Source organism: Tiliqua scincoides, chromosome 6, assembly GCF_035046505.1.
Source record: "Tiliqua scincoides isolate rTilSci1 chromosome 6, rTilSci1.hap2, whole genome shotgun sequence".
NCBI classification, from domain to species: Eukaryota; Metazoa; Chordata; class Lepidosauria; order Squamata; family Scincidae; genus Tiliqua; species Tiliqua scincoides.
The window spans coordinates 83440767-83464052 of NC_089826.1; the positions used below are offsets into that span (position 1 = coordinate 83440767).

Consider the following 23286-nt stretch of genomic DNA (forward strand, 5'->3'; position numbering starts at 1 on the left):
AAAATCTGTCGGCAAGATAACCTCCGTATCCTGGCAAACCAACCCTGTTTTGATGAAATTCCTTGATTCTCCACTAAGCTGCACTGTGGATCTTTGCCACAAATAAAAGATAAATAATGAGGTTCTGTGTGGTTTACCAAGTCCCTCAGAACAGTTTAGTAGAAGTACAAATGAGTCCAAATGGTATGAATACACAGAGAACCATGTTGGAGCAAAACTGTTAGATCTTTGGACAGGAGCACTAGAGAAGAAGGGATGCCCCCCTCTGTTGACTTCACATTTGAAACATTTTTTCCGACAAAAATCACAGGAGGAAATTTTAGGCAGTGTTCATTTTCACCAGCAGCGATTCCCAGGAGATGCTACAAAGCGTCTTAAATTTTAACTTTAAATACTAACTTTTGTTCCTCCCCAAAGCAGTGGCGTCACTAGGTTTGCATCAACCAGTGCGGGAGGCCAGCGTGTCACCGCAAGTTGGACCTCCTCCCATGCAATGGGTGGGGCCACGCCCTGGGCAGTGGGCGTGGTGATGTACCATCGTCCCACCCCATTGGTTTTTTGTCTATGACTTTGGATGGTTGGCAACCTTCAGCCTCGAAAGACTATGGTATAAGCCTACAGCACCCGGTATTCCCAGGCGGTCTCCCATCCAAGTACTAACCAGGCCTGACCCTGCTTAGCTTCCAAGATCAGACAAGATCAGAACAGAGCTATTTCAACGTGCTTTGTTTCATTGCATTTTGCATAAAATCACACATCAGTTGCAATATAACGATGGTATTATTCAAAAATACCAAGGTTTTAAAAATTTTGGCAAGTAGTGGTATCACCCCCAGTTCAGCCTGAACCCCTGCACCCCCTGGTGACGCCACTGCCCCAAAGGACTATGAAAATGTTCCCATACCTTTCACTGCAGTCAGCAGATGCCCCCAAATGCGTGTTTATCATCTTGTGTCTCATTTTGGTTTCTAAAAGTTGCCAAGACCGTTGCGGCTTCCTGAGGGAATGTCGTTTAAAAAAAAAAGGGAGGGGGAGAAACTATTTTTATTCCTTTCAGAAGAGTAAGCAGCACACCATTTTTAAATAGCTACCATTATTATTATTATAAATATTACATTATTCCAAGGAGGAGCAAGCAGAGAAAGAAGATACACAAGAGCATCTCTCTCTCTCTCTCTCTCTCTCTCTCTCTCAAATGCACACAAACACATATACACACCTCTTCTTAAAGTTGCCAGTTTCTTCTCCACCACTATCATTTTCAGCCACTGCTTCTGAATATTTTGTGTTGATCAAGCTCAGAATGGAAAGGAGTTCATTCTGTGAACTTGCCGGCAGAAGCAAGTTCAGGATTCTGTGCAATGTCCCTGCAGGAATCATGGTCTTCTTTGCTAAATAAGCTGTCAATCTGAGCTCCTACAGGAAAACAGAGGTTCTTGCCATCAGAAGCAGGGCACACCATTATTTTAAATTAATATAATTCACCAACACATATTTCTGAAACAGCATTAAATGAAACATTCACTAGCAGGAAAGCAAGTTGGCAGCTACTAGTCATGTTGGCTATCAGCTACCTCTGGGCGGTGGCGTAGCTGGAGGGGGTGGAGCAGCCAGTCCGGCTGAGTCCCTCAGCGGGCAGGCAAGTGGCCCCTTCCTTCGGAGCCATTCCACTGTATCCTGGGGGGCAGAGGCAGCTTGAGGTCTCCTCAAGGTAAGGGAACATTTGTTCCTTTACCCCACTTTGAGCCCCAGCAGCCTAAATTGCTGGCACAGAATTAAGTAGTCATGTGTAGGGCCTGGGATGGGGATTAAGATGTGGGAGGGCCAACCAGCCAGCCACTCCCATCAGTCACTCCAGCGACGCAACATCCCAGCACAGGGGCCCAGCGTCAACTGGTGCTGTCCTCTCCGCCGGCGCTGACTATCAAGCGCTGGCAGGAAAGTGCCTTTATGACACGCAGTGCTGGTGGTGCAAGCGCTGCGCCTGACAAGATCAGGCCCCAAGTTTCACTGATAACTCACTGGGTTCCAGGAGTAGGGCCCAATAACCCAGTAGGACTCTGGGGCATTTGGTGGGCGACTGTGAGATACAGGAAGCTGGATTAGGTGGGCCTAGGGCCTGATCCAGTGGGGTTGTTCTTATGTTCTTCTGTTCTTAACCTATTATTTTTTAATTAGATTCCCTCATCAAACCTGAGGACATGATTCACAAAAGCACTCTGGTGCAGGGAGACAATTCAGAAATGACATGTACTTGCCTTGGCATAAAGCGTCAAAAGTTTGTCCGTCTCTATCATCTCCAGAATATTTTCAAGCACCACAATATTATTCTGAACTTCTCTTGAGCTGAAATTCAAAACGCAACAATACCTTTTTTGAGAGGCAAGAGACTGCTGAAAAGTTCATGTAAGAAAGTCTGTCGAAGCAAGAATTTCTAACAGCCCATTCCTAACCTGGGCTGGAACAGGCAGACTGGCTATTAGCAACTTGGGGTAAAGGGATATTTTTCCCCTTACCCCAAGTACTGCCCCAGCTACGACAATAGGGCCACTCGGATCTGTGCCATCTAAATGACTGGTGTAGATCCAAGCAGCCTGGTGTAAGGCCAGGCTGCTTGGGAGGGGGGTTATAAATTTTATATTTATCTATTCAGTGGTGTAGCTAGAGGGGGTGCAAAGCACTAAGTTTTGCAGGTGCCTGAACACACAGTGCAAGCAGTCGCTCCCCCTCCCCTTGAGAGCCATTCGTTTTGCTCCCCCTGCCTAGAATGGCTTTGAAGGGGAGGGGGAGGGGCCACGTGCATGCTGCAGTGAGGCTCCCTGCAAAACTTAGTGCGTTGCACCTCCTCTAGCTATTCCATTGCATCTATTTATGCCAGGGGTGTCCAAAGTTTTTGGCAAGAGGGCCACATCAGCTCTCTGACAATATGTCAGAATGCCAGATGCAGGGGAGGGCACCAGGATGAGGTCTCTTGTTATCTGGTGTGCTCCCTGGGGCATTTGGTGGGCCGCTGTGAGATACAGGAAGCTGGACTAGATGGGCCTATGGCCTGACCCAGTGGGGCTGTTCTTATGTTCTTAACTACAATTCCCAGAAAGCCTTGCAGGTTTCTTGTTATCTGGTGTGCTCCCCGGGGCATTTGGTGGGCCGCTGTGAGATACAGGAAGCTGGACTAGATGGGCCTATGGCCTGATCCAGTGGGGCTGTTCTTATGTTCTTATGTCGGGGGCCGGAGAAAAAAAGAATTAATTTACATTTAAAATTTGAATAAATTTACATAAGTTTACATAAATGAATATACTAAAGATGAACTTATATGAATGAATGAAGGTCTTGCGATACCTCAAGGCCTATAAAAGACCTTGCACAAAGCAAGGCTGGCCTTTCCTTTGCTGCTGCTACTGCATCACAGACGTGAAACAGCAAGCAGTGGAGGGAGCCCTCATCCAACAGGTCACGCGAGAGGCGAAACAGTTGCCCTCAGTTGCTGAGATCAGTTGCGTCGGGCCAGAGCGAGCTCCATTAAATCTCCAGAGGGCCAGAGGCTCATTGAAGACTGGGAGCTCCCTGAGGACCGCATTGAGAGGCCTTGAGGGCCACAAGTGGCCCCAGGGCCGGGGTTTGGGCACCCCTGATTTATGCAATGTAAGCGGATTTCACACTAGAAGTTCCAATTCTACAGTTTGTGGCAAATTTGCTACTTGGTAACACAATAGAGCCTGAAGACCGATAGTGATAATGATAGTGAACTACTCTGGTTGAAAAATGGTATACAAAGATGATGATGATGATGATGATGATGATGAAAAAACTCCAGAAATCCTTACTTTTGCCTATGGAGACACACTAACTGTTTACACTTATTCAGTGCCTCCCAGAGACGTGCAGACATCTGTCCATCGGAATTAGATTCCTCAGTGTCGTCTTCAACCCTCGTCCGTTCTGCGTTCTGTCTCCTCCTGCTGATGACATTCTGCTGCCGCTGAGTCAGCTCCTGCTGTGCCATCTCATCCTCCATCTTTCTTTCTAGTTCCTCAATTTCCTTGATTTTAAAAGCAAAGAATGACCACAAGGGCAAACATCACCACAGGCAGAGCCACTATGTCCAACAGAGCCACTGATTTGCAAAAAAAAACAACACGTCACTGTACTTTGTAACATCACTGAGCTGACAGACTCCTTCTGTAACACACACACAGAACGTTTTGGGGATCTTTCAGGACATTCTTTTCTGCTATGGCTTTTTAGGGGAGGAGGGAGACTGCAAAGAGAATGTGTACCACCGAAAAGCTCTCAGGAGACCCAAGACCCTCTGGGCTGTCTGTGCCTCCCTGCTACTCAATCTCTCTTGCAGTTCTGCTATCCCTGTGTATTGATGTGAGCATGTGCCCACCTTGCTATGAATGAGGAAGAAGGACAGGTGAGCAAGCAGGCGAGTAGTGGGGTCTCCCACTCTCATTATCTATGTGATGAGTGAGCGAATGCACCTCCACCTACTCTTCCCTTAACTTAGCAGGAACTTGGCAAGTAGCCTCCTTCCTCACGCCATTTCTGGCTCAAATAGAGCAATGCATGCTGGGTTTCCAGTGTGCACTGCTCCACAGGAACCAGAAGTGGGGTGGAGAAAGGAGGCTGAGCATCAAACTTCCGGTTAATTAAGGCAAAACAAGACAAAGGGCGTAGGCTGCGGAAGATGGCTTCTTCCCGACTACTTAGCGTAGTGGTTCCCAAACTGTGAGCTGTAGCTCCCCAGGGAACGGTGGAAACCAACCGGGGAGCAGCAGAATCCATGTGAAAAGCCCACCACTCTATACAATGTGTAGGATTGTGGCCCGAATGAGGAGCTGTGGTCAAAAAAGTTTAAGAATCACTGACACTTCTTTGTATAGTACAGTTACATGACTTTGTACTTGATGAAGATTTGGCCCACACCACTTCCTTTCTACTTTCTTACTTACCCGGCTGCCTTGTTCTAAGATCTCAGCGCAATCGGACTTTGTCATGGTTTTCGAGGTGTTCAGCTCCTCCAGGAGCAAAGCTTGTAATTGGAGGAGAGCCATGCAAAACTCTAAAGTCTGGGGTATTTTTGCAGTCCTTTGGAACTGCAAAGACGTGATGTACTCCCCAAGTTTATTCCCCAAGGCCTGAAGCTGATGTTCTCTTTCAAGTCGTAGTTCCCGGAAAATCTGAAGAAGAAAACAAACAAACCTTATATAGTAAGGCTGACAAAAACCTGCCAAGTGTATCCAGTAATCCAGATTTAGATGACTGTCTGAAGTGGTCCTGTGAGACTCCAGCACCATAATTGTAGTCTCAGGATCAACAGCTGAAGGAATAGACCAGTAGTGGGCAAGAAACTGCTTCTGTCCTCAAGAGAAGGTTTATTACATTTCTTGTAGATGGTTGGTTGGCAACCTTCAGTCTCGAAAGACTATGGTATAAGCCTACAGCACTTGGTATTCCCAGGCGGTCTCCCATCCAAGTACTTACCGGGCCTGACCCTGCTTAGCTTCCAAGATCAGACGAGATCAGGCATGTGCAGGGTAACAGTTGCTGGCACGTTTCTTGCAACTGAATTGGCAATGTGCAGAGTAATCTCTGCATAATCACATGTGTAATCACAGAGTAATCACATGTGAATGAAAGAGAAGTACCCGCCTGTGCACACATTTCTCTAGTCTGCTTATGTAGGTTCATTGATGGCCCAGGCCCATCCTCCCCCTTGAGTTGTCAGAGCACATGCTCCACTGCTGTCATAAACATGTTGCAAAGCATGCACTGACAGCGAAGAAGCTAGGCCCGCCAGCAAGAAAGCCTGTGCCATCCCACTGGTACCACTGCAGGCCGCGACACACACCAGGTCATGTAAACTCTGCACTGACCAACAGAGGGCAGGGTTGTAACAGGGGGAGAGTGGCAACAGGAATCGGGCCTGGAAGTGGGCGGATCGGGCCAGGAAGGGGATAAGATTGGCAGCAGTGGCACACACTGTATCCTATCCCCCTTCCTGGCCTGATCCACTGACACAGGGCAATGGGTCTGAGTTGCCCCACTGCAGTGGCTGCAGCTTTCCCCAGGGCAGGGGACAAATGTTTCCTTGCTTCAAGGAAACCTCCAGACTGCAAAATTCCCTCCCAGGATGCAGCATAATCCATGCTAGTGCCGCTGTATCGGTGCGGGGGATTTAGGATTGGGCTGTGACTCACACAAGATCAACCCTTCTCCAGTCAAACACTGATATCGAGGAACTGGTAGATCAGATTTTCAAGATGTCATTGAGAATTTCTGGCTGCATGATATGTAGTTTTTCAAATACACTTTCCCCTATCCCACGATTTCCTCTCACTGGAACGCCTCTCTGACCACAGACAAGTCTTTCTTTAGATAATCAATAAATGGCCCAGCTCCACCCCCTCATTCCAGATTCCTGTGAAGTCTTGACAAAGGCTCCCTCTGCACTAAAAAACAGAATCAAGCAACTATTATCAAGACCTCTCTGCCTATTCTTTGCAGACAATTATAGTGAAAACCTGCTGTTTTGGCTGGATGAGCTGCACCACTGATCACAGTCACCTTGTTCACATGTTCGTCTACTGAATGCCTCTTGTATATGTCAATCTTCTTCTCCAAAGATTTCTTCATGACATCCATCTTACTTTTGTTCTTGGACTTGGTTTGCACTTCAGACCCTTGCTGGAAAAAGGAAAAACGCAATTAAGACAATCCTTAGCTAGGCTGAAGACATTGTTACTTGCAAGTAAGTAAGTCAAAAAGCAATAATTTCAGAAACAAATACCTGCATTGGTAGCAAAGGTTCACAGTTCACAGTTCTTGAAGCACCTGCAACGTTCTAAACTCTTCTACCAAAGAGATACAACTACAAAATTAAGGCCCAATCCAGTGTAAATTTCCGTGAGCTGATCCAGCAGCACCAGCACTGCTTCTGCTGCATCCTGCAGGGGAATTTAGCAGGTGGGATGTCTCCTTGACGTAAGAGGAGTCATCCCCTTGACTCAGGGTAAGCCCCAGCCTATGCAATGGGGCAACTTGGACCTCTGCTAGTTAAATCTTCTGCAGCTCACTCTCCTCAGGGCTTCTAGCTGGATTAGAGCTGTCTCTATGAGGACATAAATATGATGAGGGGATAGGTGGACTGGGTCCAGAGGGGGTCACATTGGCAGCAGTAGCACACCCCATATCCTATCCCTTTTCCCAGGCCTAATCTGGTGACACAAGGCAATGTGGACTTGCGACAGTGATTTAGCCTGCACAGGTCTGAGTTGCCCCACTGCAGCTTCTGGAGCTTACACTAGGGCAGGGGTGCCCAAACCCCGGCCCTGGGGCCACCTGCGGCCTTTGAGGCCTCTCAATGTGGCCCTCAGGGAGCTCCCAGTCGTCAATGAGCCTCTGGCCCTCTGGTGATTTGTTGGAGCCCACACTGGCCTGATGCAACTGCTCTCAGTGTGAGGGCAACTGTTTGACCTCTCGCATGAACTGTGGGATGAGGGCTCCCTCCACTGGTTGCTGTTTCACATCTGTGATGCAGTAGTGGCAGTAAAGGAAAGGCCAGCCTTGCTTTGTACAAGGCCTTTTATAGGCCTTGAGCTATTGCAAGACCTTCATTCATTCATCTTTAATATATTCATTTATGTAAATGTATGTAAATTTATTCAAATTTGAAATGTAAATTAATTCTTTTTTTTTCTGTGGCCCCCGACACAGTGTCAGAGAGATGATGTGGCCCTCCTGCCAAAAACTTTGGACACCCCTGCCCTCGGGAAAGGGGACAAATGTCCCCTTACCTCATGATCATCAGCCTGCAAAATTCCCCTGCAGAATGCATCGACGGGGGGGAATTTGCGCTGATCGCGCCATCAGCAGAAGACTGGACATTGATTGGAACTGGCCTATGAAATCAATGCATTGGCCTGTTTTTTCTCAGAATATTAGGCAGGAATGAAGTCGGCCAATCCTATCAATATGTACTTGATAAAGGCAGGTTGGGGGGTCTGCACGAAACAAAGTCCAGATAAAGATTTAGTTCAAATTTAACTCCAGCTTTCCAGGATAAGGTCCTGAGCAGAAAAGCAACACCACCAAAGGGAGCCCCCTCCCACCTTCTGAGTCTTACCTGTTTGCTTGGTGCTGGTCTACTCTGATCTACTTTCTGCAGTGCTATCTCTCGACACTCAGACTGGTATGTCTGAAGCAACACCCTTTCTCGAATCTTTGGTAATGCCAGACTGAGATCCATCTGGGAAAAATAACCATGGAACTCTTGCCTGATTTTCAGCAATTCTTCTTCACTTAAAGAAAGCGACAAACCTAAAAGTTTCCTGGGAAGAGAAAGACATTCTTCAAAGATGGACAGAAATTCTTCAGTACTAACATGAGGAATGCAATTATTTCATTAGAACGACTGGGAAAACAAGCCTTTTTATTATCAAACTGCGAGCTCAATCCACACTGGCTCACAATGGATTCAACAAAGTTTTTTGAGCCCCTTTCCTCTTCACTTTGCATGTGCAGAGAACCCCACTTCAGTTACATCAAAGCACTGCATGTTGCAAAATCTGGGGGCTGTGGTCTATAAATGGTTTAAAACGCTGGACAGGAAAGTGGAACTAGATCCCTTCTTCGTGGCAGTCCAGGTTGCATAAACCAGGATTGTGAAGGAAAAGGACATTTTCCTATAGTTAGAGGTGTTTGAAAATGGTGTTATTTATTTTACTCAGCAGTAAGCCCATTGTGTTCAGTAAGACTTGTGCTCCAATTCTATCTTACTCAGCAGAAACAAACATCTCCACCTATAGCCTGTAACAAAAGATATATACCCCCCACATACACTCTCCGTGGTTTCACTTATCTGTGGATCTACGGGGACACTCTGCACCCCCCATACCCATTAACTTTGTTTTTCTTTAGCAGCAATGGGTGTTTCTTGTTAAGAAAGGAACATTCTTGCTTAACAGAAGAACTGGACATGCAGGCAACCAGTCTGCATACTAGAGGGAGGCTAATAGGAAGCAGGACAGTTCCTGCTTCCTGTTTATGTTTGAATAGTCTCCTCTCTGTAGCATGCAGGCTGACTGCCTACAGTTCTTCAGTTAAGCAAGAAAGTTCATTTCTTAACAAGAAACTCTTGCACCCCCATTGCTGCTAAAGAAAAGGAAATGGGCAAAGGGGGAATCACTATTTATACTGGGTTCCCCCAAATCCATGGTTTCTGTGTCCATGGGGGACAGAACATCCAGAAACGGGGGGATGTGTGTATTTGCAAACTATGTTCTAAACTATATGTTAAAACAGGGGTCTCTAAACTATTTGGCTGAAGGGTCACATCAAACATCTGACACAGTATCAATTTTATATTTAAATAAAAAATTTAAATAAATACATTAGAGATGAAACTTAGATGAATGACTAAATGTCCAGGACTTCTCCAAGCACAAACACAGCCCAAGAAATAAAGCACACACTTAAATGGATCCCCATTCCCCCAACCCACAAGCACAACTCTGGTTGTGTTTGGTCAACTGGACCAGAGGCTCTTGTGATCAGAGGCTGGCTGCGGGCTGGATAGAGGCTCACCGCGGGCCGCATTCTGGCCCCCAGGCCGGGGTTTGGAGACCCCCTAGGCTAAAGCATAATCATTCTGACAAAATCCAGCTGTGAGCATGTATCAAGACCACACCATTTATTAAGACCACACATTATCAAGTCAGAGCCAAGGAGAAACAGAAGAATAACACTGAAAATAAGATTGTGTATCTGTTTGATGCTTGTCAAAAGTCGCCGTTCAGGTGAAAAAACAAACAAAAGGGACAAAGCAACGACTTACAAGAACACCAATTGTTCCCAGTCCCTTAACTGTCTCTGTTCTGCAATCCTGCTCTGAAGTTCCTGGTCCAGTTTTTCCCTCTTGCTCTGAAGCAGCCTCTCTGCAGCCATAGTCTTGTCCTGCTTGTCTTTTTCCAGCCACTTCAGGTTCTGCGCAGTCTCTCTTTTCTGCTCCTCCACAACATGCTGAAGAGAAGGTTTCGGCACACTGAGTTTGTGCAGTTCCTGCAGCACGGATCCATACTGGACCCGTTTGATTTCTTCAGTCGCTTTCTCAGTCAGGTTATGCCGGAGGGCAACCAGTTCCTCCTTGGCTTCACTGTCAAGTTTCTCCGTGAGCTCTTCAAATTCAGCCATGTGATCAGCCAGAATCTTTTGCCATTGAGCCAGGTAATGGCAGATGTCGTCACAGGTTCTGAAGGCATCCCCAAAGCACTTCTGCTCCTTTTGCTTCTCTTTCTGTGATTCAATAAATAAAACAAGTAATATCTTTCTAGGTCTCAGACAAAGCATAAATATTTCTTTAGCAGAACAATCCATTTTGCTCCCACCACCCGGAATGGCTCCATAGGAGGGGGTGCTTGCACACTGTGGTAAGGCTCCCTGAAAAACTTAGTGCTTTGCACCCCCTCTAGCTATGCCACTGTGCATATGGAGCATGTCACAAATGTCTGAAGTGGCCACATGCTGCAATGTACCACACACAAGCACACCGCTGACCATGCTAGGAGTTGCACCTCAGAGCACTCGATGGTCCAGCTGGAAACGGAGGTGGCTAGGCTAGAACTGCCAAAGTGCTGGAGGGGCAAGAGTACCATTGGGTAGACCCAGGTCCCAACTTCAGTTAAGCAGTGCCCAGACCAATATGCTGCGAAGTAAAAGGAGGCTAGCAGACAGCATTGTCTGTATGTCCCCACAAACATGACAACTCTCTTAGCTCTCAGAAGAACACATTATTGGCAACCTTCAGTCTCGAAAGACTCTGGTATCGCGCTCTGAAAAGTGGTTCTGGCACAGCGTCTAGTGTGGCTGAAAAGGCCAATCCGGGAGTGACAATCCCTTCCACACCGGGAGCAAGTGCAGTCTGTCCCTGGTCTGTCTCCCTGGCTATGGGCCTTCCTTCTTTGCCTCTTAGCCTCAGTCTGTTGGCCAAGTGTCTCTTCAAACTGGGAAAGGCCATGCTGCACAGCCTGCCTCCAAGCGGGCCGCTCAGAGGCCAGGGTTTCCCACTTGTTGAGGTCCATCCCTAAGGCCTTCAGATCCCTCTTGCAGATGTCCTTGTATCGCAGCTGTGGTCTACCTGTAGGGCGCTTTCCTTGCACGAGTTCTCCATAGAGGAGATCCTTTGGGATCCGGCCATCATCCATTCTCACGACATGACCAAGCCAACGCAGGCGTCTCTGTTTCAGCAGTGAATACATGCTAGGGATTCCAGCACGTTCCAGGACTGTGTTGTTTGGAACTTTGTCCTGCCAGGTGATGCCGAGGATGCGTCGGAGGCAGCGCATGTGGAAAGCGCTCAGTTTCCTCTCCTGTTGTGAGCGAAGAGTCCATGACTCGCTGCAGTACAGAAGTGTACTCAGGACGCAAGCTCTGTAGACCTGGATCTTGGTATGTTCCGTCAGCTTCTTGTTGGACCAGACTCTCTTTGTGAGTCTGGAAAACGTGGTAGCTGCTTTACCGATGCGCTTGTTTAGCTCGGTATCGAGAGAATGAGTGTCGGAGATCGTTGAGCCAAGGTACACAAAGTCATGGACAACCTCCAGTTCATGCTCAGAGATTGTAATGCAGGGAGGTGAGTCCACATCCTGAACCATGACCTGTGTTTTCTTCAGGCTGATTGTCAGTCCAAAATCTTGGCAGGCCTTGCTAAAACGATCCATGAGCTGCTGGAGATCTTTGGCAGAGTGGGTAGTGACAGCTGCATCGTCGGCAAAGAGGAAGTCACGCAGACATTTCAGCTGGACTTTGGATTTTGCTCTCAGTCTGGAGAGGTTGAAGAGCTTTCCGTCTGATCTGGTCCGGAGATAGATGCCTTCTGTTGCAGTTCCAAAGGCCTGCTTCAGCAGGAAAGCGAAGAAAATCCCAAACAAGGTTGGTGCAAGAACACAGCCCTGCTTCACTCCGCTTCGGATGTCAAAAGGGTCTGATGTGGAGCCATCGAAGACAACAGTGCCCTTCATGTCCTTGTGGAAAGATCTGATGATGCTGAGGAGCCTGGGTGGACATCCAATCTTGGGGAGAATCTTGAAGAGGCCGTCTCTGCTGACCAGGTCGAAAGCCTTTGTGAGATCTATGAAGGCTATAAAGAGTGGCTGTCGTTGTTCCCTGCATTTCTCCTGCAGTTGTCTAAGGGAGAATACCATATCAGTGGTGGACCTGTTGGCTCGGAATCCACACTGCGATTCTGGATAGACGCTCTCTGCAAGTACCTGGAGCCTCTTTAGTACAACTCGGGCAAACAGCTTTCCTACAATGCTAAGGAGAGAGATGCCGGGGTAGTTGTTGCAGTCACCCCTGTCACCTTTGTTCTTGTACAGCGTGATGATGTTTGCATCCCTCATGTCTTGAGGTACTCCACCTTCTCTCCAGCAGAGACAGAGGATTTCATGCAGCTCAGTGACGATGATCTCTTTGCAGCACTTTAGGACTTCAGCAGGGATGCTGACTTTTCCAGGTGCCTTGCCAAAGGCAAGGGAGTCCAGGGCCACGTGAAGTTCTTCTAGGGTTGGTTCACTGTCAAGCTCTTCCAGCACAGGCAGGCACTCAATGTTGTTCAGTGCTTCTTCGGTGACTACATTTTCTCTGGAATATAGCTCAGAGTAGTGCTGCACCCAGCGTTCCATCTGCTGCGCCCGATCCTGGATGACCTCGCCTGTGGCAGACTTCAGAGGGGCAATTTTCTTCTGTGTTGGACCTAGGGCCTGCTTGATACCATCATACATCCCCTTGATGTTGCCCGTGTCAGCTGCTATCTGTATCTGGGAACAGAGCTGGAGCCAGTAGTCGTTAGCACATCTCCTGGCAGTCTGTTGGACTTTGCTGCGAGCAGTTCGGAGGACCTGCAGGTTGCGCTCACTGGGACAGGCCTTGTATGCTGCTTGAGCTCTCCTCTTTTCCTCAATGACTGGTGTCAACTCCTCAGAGTGGGCTTCAAACCAGTCATTGGTTTGAAGCCAATGTCCAAAGTCATTGGACATACAGCATTGTCTGTATGTCCCCACAAACATGACAACTCTCTTAGCTCTCAGAAGAACACATAAGAACATAAGAACAGCCCCACTGGATCAGGCCAGAGGCCCATCTAGTCCAGCTTCCTGTATCTCACAGCGGCCCACCAAATGCCCCGGGGAGCACACCAGATAACAAGAGACCTGCAAGGCATCCTGGGAATTGTAGTTTAAGAACATAAGAACAGCCCCACTGGATCAGGCCATAGGCCCATCTAGTCCAGCTTCCTATATCTCACAGCGGCCCACCAAATGCCCCAGGGAGCACACCAGATAACAAGAGACCTGCAAGGCATCCTGGGAATTGTAGTTTAAGAACATAAGAACAGCCCCACTGGATCAGGCCATAGGCCCATCTAGTCCAGCTTCCTGTATCTCACAGCGGCCCACCAAATGCCCCAGGGAGCACACCAGATCACAAGAGACCTGCAAGGCCTCCTGGGAATTGTAGTTAAGAACATAAGAGCAGCCCCACTGGATCAGGCCATAGGCCCATCTAGTCCAGCTTCCTGTATCTCACAGCGGCCCACCAAATGCCCCAGGGAGCACACCAGATAACAAGAGACCTCATCCTGGTGCCCTCCCTTGCATCTGGCATTCTGACATAACCCATTTTTAAAATCAGGAGGTTGCACATACACATCATGGCTTGTAACCCGTAATGGATTTTTCCTCCAGAAACTTGTCCAATCCCCTTTTAAAGCAGGCTAGACGCCATTACCACATCCTGTGGCAAGGAGTTCCACAGACCTTGCCTCAGGTCTCCTCAGATCTCCTCAGATCTCAGATATCCTCAGAGAAACTAGCAAACTAGGTAGCTAGGACAAAGGACTACCACCCAGCCAAGAACCCCAGGGTACTTAAAGAGACAGCATAACATAACAGATTCCAAGCTTTCCTCCACAACACTTGCTCAAAACTGAGGGCCCAGTCCTATCCAACTTTCCAGTGCCAATGAAGCCGCAATGCAGTCCTGAAGTGAGGGAACAAACATTCCCTTACATTAAGGAGACCTCTGTGACTACCCCCACCCCCACAGGATGCATGCTTTGTTGGCATGGCTGCATCCGTGCTGGGAATTGGGGTAGGATTGGGCCCCGAGTTAATGGCAAGGCAATCCAGGGTGGGTACAAGTTTGCTCTTTACTACCTACACACACAAACCTTGTTTTGCAGATTTCTTGTGCATATTTATCTTATCTTGCAACAAGAGTTTATCTTAAACTCTGGATTACCTGATGCAACAATTCTCGCTGTCTGGCAGCTCGAAGTTTTTGGTGAAGTTTGTGTTTCTCCTGCTTTAAAACATGCTCCAGCTTCTGTTTGGCAGAGTGCAGTTCAACTTGCGCTACATTCAACACTCCACCCAAGTGATTTTCAGCTATATGACAGCTTCTGAAAAAAAAAAAAAAGAATATGAAACTATCGTTAGCACTTGCAAGCAAAGTAACCCAAACGAACTCATCATCTAGAGCAGGGATGCCAAATTTGTTTCATATAGTGGGCCAAGCAGCTTTCATGGCACTTGCTGAGGGCAATAAGTGACGTTGGTAAGCAGGAAATGATGTCATAAAGCAGATGATGGTCAGAAATAAGTACTTTGTTCTCACATACTCATTAGCGGCAAATGACAGAACAGAGAATGTGCAAATCTTTACCATTTTTTCATGATATGGGAGAGCCCAAGTATCACTCTGGCAGCCCTTTCCGCAGCAGTGCTTCTACCACAGTGACAGCAAAGTGACACCTCAGCAGAAGCAGCAGTGCTGAAAGGGTGGCCTGCATGACCACTGGGCTCTCTCAGCACCTCAGCAGTGTCTCCCTCTCTCACCCCTCTTGGTCTGCCCCTTCCATATTTTTTGCCTTTTGAGGCCTCCTTCCATTTCTCCCTCAGAGCCTTGGCAGAAGTGGCGCTGCTGAAAGGGCACTGCTGGAACAGCCCAATTATCTTTGTGGGGGGGAGATAAAGAGCTTCTGGGGACAGCATCCGGCCCACAGGCCTTATGTTTGACACCCATGAACTAGAATTCTAGAATCCATTTTATCCCTTAGTTTGAACACTTCATATATGGTGACCATGGCCCTGATTCACCTCTAGTCATTAATATTTCAGGTTACTAGTGACTCTGTAGGCACACCCTGATTTGAGTTACCAGATGTTTGTCAAATTTAGTGGTGAGAAATCATGGAGGCCTCCTCAAAGTAAGGGAATGTTTGTTCCCTTACAGCAGGGCAGCACTGGCCCCAGAAAGTTGAGTAAGAGAGGACTCTAACACAACTACTTAGCTCTATACGAGCCAATCAGCGACAAGATTCATCAAAGATAGAATCTCAAAACAGGCCTTGCTGAGGGAGAATCAGCCTGGTTTCTGTAAGGGTGAGTCTTGCCTCACGAACCTTTTAGAATTCTTTGAAAAGGTCAACAGGCGTGTCGATGCGGAGAACCCGTGGACATTATATATCTGGAAATTCAGAAGGCATTTGACAGGGTCTCTCACCAAAGGCTACTGAAAAAACTCCACAGTCAGGGAATTAGAGGGCAGGAACTCTCCTGGACTGAGACCTGGTTGAAGACCAGGAAACAGAGAGTGGGTGTCAATAGGCAATTTTCACAATGGAGAGAGGTAGAAAGCAGTGTGCCCCAAGGATCTGTCCTGGCACCGGTGCTCTTCAACCTCTTCATAAATGACCCAGAGACAGGGTTGAGCAGTGAGGTGGCTAAGTTTGCAGACGACACCAAACTTTTCCGACTGGTGAAGACCAGAAGTGATTGTGAGGAGCTCCAGAAGGATCTCTCCAAACTGGCAGAATGGGCAGCAAAATGGCAGATGCGCTTCAATGTCAGTAAGTGTAAAGTCATGCACATTGGGGAAAAAAATCCAAACTTCACATATAGGCTAATGGGTTCTGAGCTGTCTGTGACAGATCAGGAGACAGATCTTTGGGTCGTGGTGGACAAGTCGATGAAAATGTCGACCCAATGTGCGGTGGCAGTAAAGAAGGCCAATTCTATGCTTGGGATCATTAGAAAAGGTATTGAGAACAAAACGGCTAATATTATAATGCTGTTGTACAAATCGATGGTGAGGCCACACCTGGAGTATTGTGTCCAGTTTTGGTCGCCACATCTCAAAAAGGACATAGTGGAAATGGAAAAGGTGCAAAAGTGGGCAACTAAGATGATTATGGGGCTGGGGCACTTTCCTTATGAGGAAAGGCTACGGCGTTGGGCCTCTTCAGCCTAGAAAAGAGACGCCTGAGGGGGGACATGATTGAGACATACAAAATTATGCATGGGAAGGATAAAGTGTCTATAGAGATGCTCTTTACACTCTCACATAACACCAGAACCAGGGGACATCCATTAAAATTGAGTGTTGGGAGAGTTAGAACAGACAAAAGAAAATATTTCTTTACTGTGGAACTCCTTGCCACAGGATATGGTGATGGCATCTGGCCTGGAGGCCTTTAAAAGGGGATTGGACAAGTTTCTGGAGGAAAAATCCATTACGGGTTACAAGCCATGATGTGTATGTGCAACCTCCTGATTTTAGAAATGGGCTATGTCAGAATGCCAGTGCAAGGGAGGGCACCAGGATGGAGGTCTCTTGTTATTTGGTGTGCTCCCTGGGGCATTTGGTGGGCCGCTGTGAGATACAGGAAGATGGACTAGATGGGCCTATGGCCTGATCCAGTGGGGCTGTTCTAATGTTCTTAAAAATACAGGCAGACACATTTGAGCGCATACATTGCACACATGCAATCTAAAATGAGAAGACTCGGAAGTTCAATCACAATTTTCCATGTTATGACTGTCTGGGCCAAAATCAGATGCATCTAGCCTCTTGGTGGAGCACACAAGCGCCATTTGTGACCTAGCAAGCCAAACAGAGTCTATCAGTAACATATGGCAATTCAGCAAGGACATGATAAACCTTCATTTGCCTCCAAAGACAAGGACTGCCAAGCTTCTGGCAAGGCTAAATATAATAAGCAGGCTACATTTGACTATGTGGGTGACAAGTTGTGCAGTCCTGTACTCGAGTCCAAATAATTTCATACCTGCAAGCCAAAAATACAATGAAGTAGACATTTACCTTTCTACTTTACTAATGAAAGCTGCTATCTGGTTTCCTGCAGAGTGCCAAAGCGAAGACATCTGGGCATCCAACAACTGAACAATTTGAATGAGATATTCTCTGTGCACAAATATTTTACTCAGATGGTACTTTTTATGAGCTTGCAGAAAATCCATCAGCTCTTCAATGTCTCCCTGCAGAAAAAAAAATGAATAAATGCATCCCATTAATTTTTATGATCATTTAAGATAATACCTGAAAAAGAATGGCAATTAAACGGCTGCATTAATACAAAGATTAAACCGTCTTTAGAAAGCATAGCAGTCTTTATAGCATAACAATGAATTTACTCCTGTGTGTTTTAAATGGAGTCAGTTCTGCTTCATTATGAGTGTTAAAAATTGAGGCAATTCACACACTGTAGATTGCATGTGCACCTGGTTTGATCGCCACTGAAAATTTCCAGCAAATCATGAAAACAAAACACACTTGGGAACCTCTTGGCCCACCCTCATGTTAAACATTCCATTGGGTTGTAATTCTTGTTGTCTGTCCTTTCTGGCCAGCAGAGGAGAGACAACCATCTTTTTGTTTATTTACTCACATTCTTGCAACTGGGAACTGCTAGCAACTTCTCCGTTACTGACTTAGTTTGGTTCAGGCTTCTACTGTCCACCTAGGCCTAACATGTACATACTCATGGCAACCGTGTTGGTGGACTGGGCCCAGGAGGGGGAATAGGGATGTAACACAGGCCAATGCTGCCAATCCTGTCCCCTTATGGGCCCAATCCACCCATCCTGTTAACCCCTTCCTGCCCTTTTCCGGCCCCATATCACTCAGTGTGGAACCTACCATGTATGCTGGGTCTTCTGCTGCCATGCATGGGGTTATGTTGTTGTGAAATTTTTCACAGCCCTTTCACGACAGCTTGCACCAGTGCTCCGCAAGCTGCACCAGCTTGCAGTTTATCAAAACGTTTAAATATTCATTTGTCCTATTACGTATGAGGTGCTTTATTCTTCACCCAATACCTGTATTTTAGAGTAATCTTCAACGAGAGCTTTGGCGGCTTCTAATTTCAGTTCTCCTTTAAAAACCGCATTTCTGGTCTGTGTAAAAAAGATGTTGTGGATCTCATTTCTCTCAGAAATAGCCAATTCTCTGTAAGCCTTGGCAAAGTATTCTTCCTGCTTCACCATCAGAAACCTCTTGATGTGATGATGCTCAAGTTGGTGGAGTGTTTCCAGAAGGGTTCTGCATTTCGCCGCTGACTGAGTAAAGAAGCATAAAAACAAGGAATAAAAACAACATATTTAACACTAAAAGTCTAGAAATATTGGCTTGATTTACTAGACAGTCTCTATTTGTTCTTGCTAGCAGGTCTCCCCACCACAGATGCAGAGGGCTTCAGGGAGAGGCAGAGATTTCTTTCACTAGGTCTGAGGTATGGAGAGGATAAGAAATAGAAGGGGTTTCTCTGAGGGAGAGTCTCACTTTCATGGACCAGCCCTTTCAATTACCAGCTATCAATAATTTTTTTTTTTTAATTCACTGTACTTGGTTGGCAACCTTCAGTCTCAAAAGACTATGGTATAAGCCTACAGCACTTGGCATTCCCAGGCAGTCTCCCATCCAAGCACTAACCAGGCCTGACCCTGCTTAGCTTCAGAGATCAGACAAGATCGGGAGATAGTGTTCAGTATAGGGAGATGGCTGGCAACCTTCAGTCTCGAAAGACTATGGTATAAGCCTACAGCATCCGGTATTCCCAGGTGGTATTGAGGTACCTCAATTGAGGTATTGAGGTATTGAGAACAAAACGGCTAATATTATAATGCTGTTGTACAAATTGATGGTAAGGCCACACCTGGAGTATTGTGTCCAGTTCTGGTCGCTGCATCTCAAAAAAGACATAGTGAAAATGGAAAAGGTGCAAAAGAGAGTGACTAAGATGATTACGGGGCTGGGGCACCTTCCTTATGAGGAAAGGCTATGGGGTTTGGGCCTCTTCAGCCTAGAAAAGAGACGCCTGAGGGGGGACATGATTGAGACATACAAAATTATGGAGGGGATGGACAGAGTGGATAGGGAGATGCTCTTTACACTCTCACATAACACCAGAACCAGGGGACATCTACTAAAATTGAGTGTTGGGAGAGTTAGAACAGACAAAAGAAAATATTTCTTTACTCAGCGTGTGGTTGGTCTGTGGAACTCCTTGCCACAGGATGTGGTGATGGCGTCCAGCCTGGACACCTTTAAAAGGGGATTGGACAAGTTTCTGGAGGAAAAATCCATTATGGGGTACAAGCCATGATGTGTATACGCAACCTCCTGATTTTAGAAATGGGTTATATCAGAATGCCAGATGCAAGGGAGGGCACCAGGATGAGGTCTCTTGTTATCTGGTGTGCTCCCTGGGGCATTTGGTGGGCCGCTGTGAGATACAGGAAGCCGGACTAGATGGGTCTATGGCCTGATCCAGTGGGGCTGTTCTTATGTTCTTATGTGGTCTCCCATCCAAGTACTAACCAGGCCTGACCCTGCTTAGCTTCCAAGATTAGAGGAGAACAGGCATCTGCACTTCCCCTTGTCAAAAAATGTGAGATGAACAGATTCTGCTAAAGGCAGTGGTTCCCAAACTGTGTGCCACAGTATATTAGGGTGCCGTGGCACACTCACAGGGGCACTGCAAAAGTTCCTGGTCACTCCTCCTACTGGTTCTCCCAGGCACCGCCATCTTGGTTTTCACAATATCTCGCAGGAATTGGGCATCACCATCTTGGATCTCACACAATTTCATTATGTCCAAGGTGGCGGCACCAGGCTGAGCCAGGAAGAAAAGGCTGTGGGGGCACTATGACCCCTGTAAGTTTGGGAATCACCGTGCCAAGGAATAGGAAAATACCAAAGTGAAAAAGTTGCTTCATTTCAGCAAAGTCTTGTTGCTTTTGTATGGGATTTACCTTTTCGTTTGACTGCTTTATCAGCTCTTCTGCTTCTTCGTTGGCTGCTCTCTCTCTCCTCTGCTGAGACTCAGCTTCTTTCCTATTTTCCAGGCTACACTCCGCTGTCAACGCTACCATCTTCCGTTTGTACTCTTCCTGAATTTCCATCTCCATGGTGAGAAAAAGCTTCTTGAAAGTCGAAGTCATCCTCTTCTCCAGTCGAGGAGAGAGCCTTTGAGTGGCACTCGTGTTTTTCAGTAACAGGACAATCACATCTTTGCAAATCTGTGTTCGGCAGCCTTCCAAATCTCTGTCTGCGCAGGTCAAGTTTGCTATCTCAAAACTGTAAAATAAAAGGGAGTAAAACCCTGCAGCACAAAGGGCTCCGTCACTGATAATAAACACCAAAATATTTTGTAGCATTCTCAAAACAACAGGAAGTATTACACCTAATATAATTTGCTTGAAGTAAAAAAGTACAGTTTCAAGACCAGCAGCTTTCCTGAACCCTCACTACTATTAGAAAAATAGAGAAAGAATACTAGAGAGAACCAAACCAAAGAAAATGCACATACATCTGAAGAAAACGGAGTTGTCGGGGCCCCTCCCAGAATGCCCTGACCCCCGACTTACCCTGGAGCAGGCACCCCATGCCCAGGATGAGGAGGCTTCCCTGCCCTTCAAGGGGGCAAAGCAGGTTGGCTCACCTCAACCAGCCAGAGGGGGCTGGCAGGGCAAACAAGGAACACAGAAGGAAACAAGCCAGGAACAGGAAAGGCCTTTTCTGCCCCACCTGGAGGAAGGGGAGGGGCCAAAGGGGGCGGGCTTGCTCCATAAAACAGGGAGGCCAGGGATGAGAGGCAGGCAGTGTGAAGCAGGGAGCTGGGAGGTGAACAGCTCCTGCTCCTAGGCCAGGTTTGGCAGCTCTGCTAGGGAGGAGGACAAGGGTGCTGGAACCCCCTCCCCCCTTTAGCCTATCTGAGGCCTCCCTGGGGGTGGAACAAGCCTGCTCCAGCCCCTCCAGGGCAGGGACCCTACAGGAGTCTAAAATTAGAAGAGTGGGAAGGCAGCATGCATGCAGTCAAGGTAATTGAGAAAGGACGATATTGTTCATACTCCATTTTCCAATACACTGAACCCTCCTTAATCGCAAGTTCAGCACCCACAGATTTGACTCAACCATGGGTGCCATCCTGTGACTGGATGCAGCAGCAATGCAGCCCCAAGGGAACAAATGTTCCTTTACCTTGAGGAGGCCTCTGTGACAGCCCCTCTACTGCAAGGTGTAGCGCATACCCCGTTGGCATGGCTGCATCTGTTCTGGAAAGCTGGACAGGATTGGGCTCTCAGTGTATTGTCTGAAAGGGAGGAATTTGAGGAATTGTGGAAAGGCACAAGTTCTGGCAGTTACACCAGCCAATTTTAAGCCTACTGGCACATCATCCATTGCCAATGGTCAAAGGGTTCTTTCCCATGTTTTGTTGTATGTATTTATCTTAGCAAAGAAGACATATACCAATTTCAAATTAAAGTAAGCTACAGACGGAACTCTCTTACTCTTCTAAGGACTGAAGCATTTTTTCAGATTCTTCCAAAGACAGGATGTCAATAATTTGGTCATTCAGAAAGATGTCCTCAAGGTTGGCACAACCTGGGTTAAAGCGTGAACGCTCTAGATTACACTCTGGATCAGGGTTGTGTCCCATCTCCTAAATTCACACACAAAACATTAGGTTAGCATAACTATGCCATACTTATTGGGAAAAGGAGCAACTACTGCTCTGGTCTTAAACTGGGGCTGATGCTACAGATTTCAAAAGATGCCCAGAACATTGCACAGTCTATGGGAAATGCGGTGCCTTTAAGCTATTCATGCATAGAATTGTGCTGTTAAGAGTTCTATAAACATTGAAACGGTTTTATTATGAAATTTACCTGTTCATTATGGCACTTCTGGAGAACTCTCCTAGCTTTATAAGCAACCCACCATGCCAGAATCGATAATGCAAAAGAAATCATGAAAGCAATGAAGAATCCCAGTGCATGGATACCATGGCTAAACAGAATCTGAAAAGGGGGGGGGGGGAGATTAATGGTACTATATCAATATAGGAAAATTACATTTTCATGTGTAGATTCCACTGACATACTGGTTATAGAATTCCAAAACTGTTGTTGCTGCTAAATTACAAGTTTCGGGTTCAAATACCATTCAAAATATCACTACGAGCTACACAGAAGAAGAAAGCAAGCGGACTCAGGGGAAAAGCTGAGTTACTTACCATGGTCTTTTTGTCTCCTCTTATTATGAATGATGCTGTCAATGAACTAAGTTCTGAATTGTTCTGGAAAAAGGCAAAAAAAAAAAATCAATTTGTCAGCACATTTTCAACAATAAAACCTGACACCCTAATCTGAGAAGAAACTGATTCCATCCTCCTCTGTCACAAAATGACACAATTTCAAACAAGAGGCCGAATTCTGTACTTAAAGGGAGTTATTTTATGCACTGTACTATATGGTCAGAATATTTCTGACTAGTATATGGTCAGAATATTTCACTATATGGTGGTGTATATTTCCTAACTGGGCAACTCTAAAATGATGACACCATCTCTTCACAAGAATTTCGTGAGCAAAAAGTAGAGTCAAGGACGACCCAAAGTGGTCTAGTACTTGAAGGAACTATGCTGAGATTTATCTGATGAGAATGCAAAATAGATCAGTCACCTCCTAATCCCAAAATTTTGCTCTCATGTCTCTGCCCAGCTTTTCAGTGTCATATAAGAACACCAAACCCTAAGCACTTTCTTGCCAGCCCAGCAGTTTGGAGATTGTGCCATGTGTGGAACCATCCCAAAAAGTATCAAAGGAGGTTGATTCTATGTGATTCCTCTTACAGTGATTAAAGCAGCCCTTCTTTGTGACAGGGGCCAGCACAAGAGGCATGAATTGGAAGTGGCCAAACCTTTCTTTGACTCAAAAGGGATGTCCCTCAGGTACTAGTGAATTCGTACACATACAGTGGGCCCTCGGTTACAAGACACCCTGCAGATACCAATTTCTGCCAATAATCAAATCTGCAGCCAGCCCTCACAGGACCTTCTGGATACAACTGGAAGTGCCTTCCAACCATATCTGGAAGGTCCTTGAGGTCCTCCGGTTGCAGGGTCAGCATCTGTGTTGA

The 23286-nt window shown here is 46.7% G+C and overlaps 1 protein-coding gene and 1 pseudogene across 1 annotated transcript in view; both read right to left on the minus strand.

Annotated features, from left to right (window-relative positions):
- EVC2 (EvC ciliary complex subunit 2) overlaps positions 1–23286 on the minus strand; it is a 30546-nt gene that overhangs the window by 4118 nt on the left and 3142 nt on the right. Inside the window, exons 5-19 of the mRNA XM_066632074.1 lie at positions 22382–22444; positions 22035–22166; positions 21657–21808; positions 20118–20442; positions 18183–18422; positions 17167–17342; positions 14305–14464; positions 9842–10299; positions 8132–8336; positions 6574–6693; positions 4959–5186; positions 3828–4042; positions 2259–2346; positions 1220–1416; positions 905–997 (exon numbers count right to left, since the gene is read on the minus strand). Coding sequence (XP_066488171.1) covers positions 905–997; positions 1220–1416; positions 2259–2346; positions 3828–4042; positions 4959–5186; positions 6574–6693; positions 8132–8336; positions 9842–10299; positions 14305–14464; positions 17167–17342; positions 18183–18422; positions 20118–20442; positions 21657–21808; positions 22035–22166; positions 22382–22444 — 2852 coding nt within the window. The remainder of the gene's footprint in view (positions 1–904; positions 998–1219; positions 1417–2258; positions 2347–3827; positions 4043–4958; positions 5187–6573; positions 6694–8131; positions 8337–9841; positions 10300–14304; positions 14465–17166; positions 17343–18182; positions 18423–20117; positions 20443–21656; positions 21809–22034; positions 22167–22381; positions 22445–23286) is intronic.
- LOC136656620 (5S ribosomal RNA) lies at positions 5442–5558 on the minus strand (annotated as a pseudogene).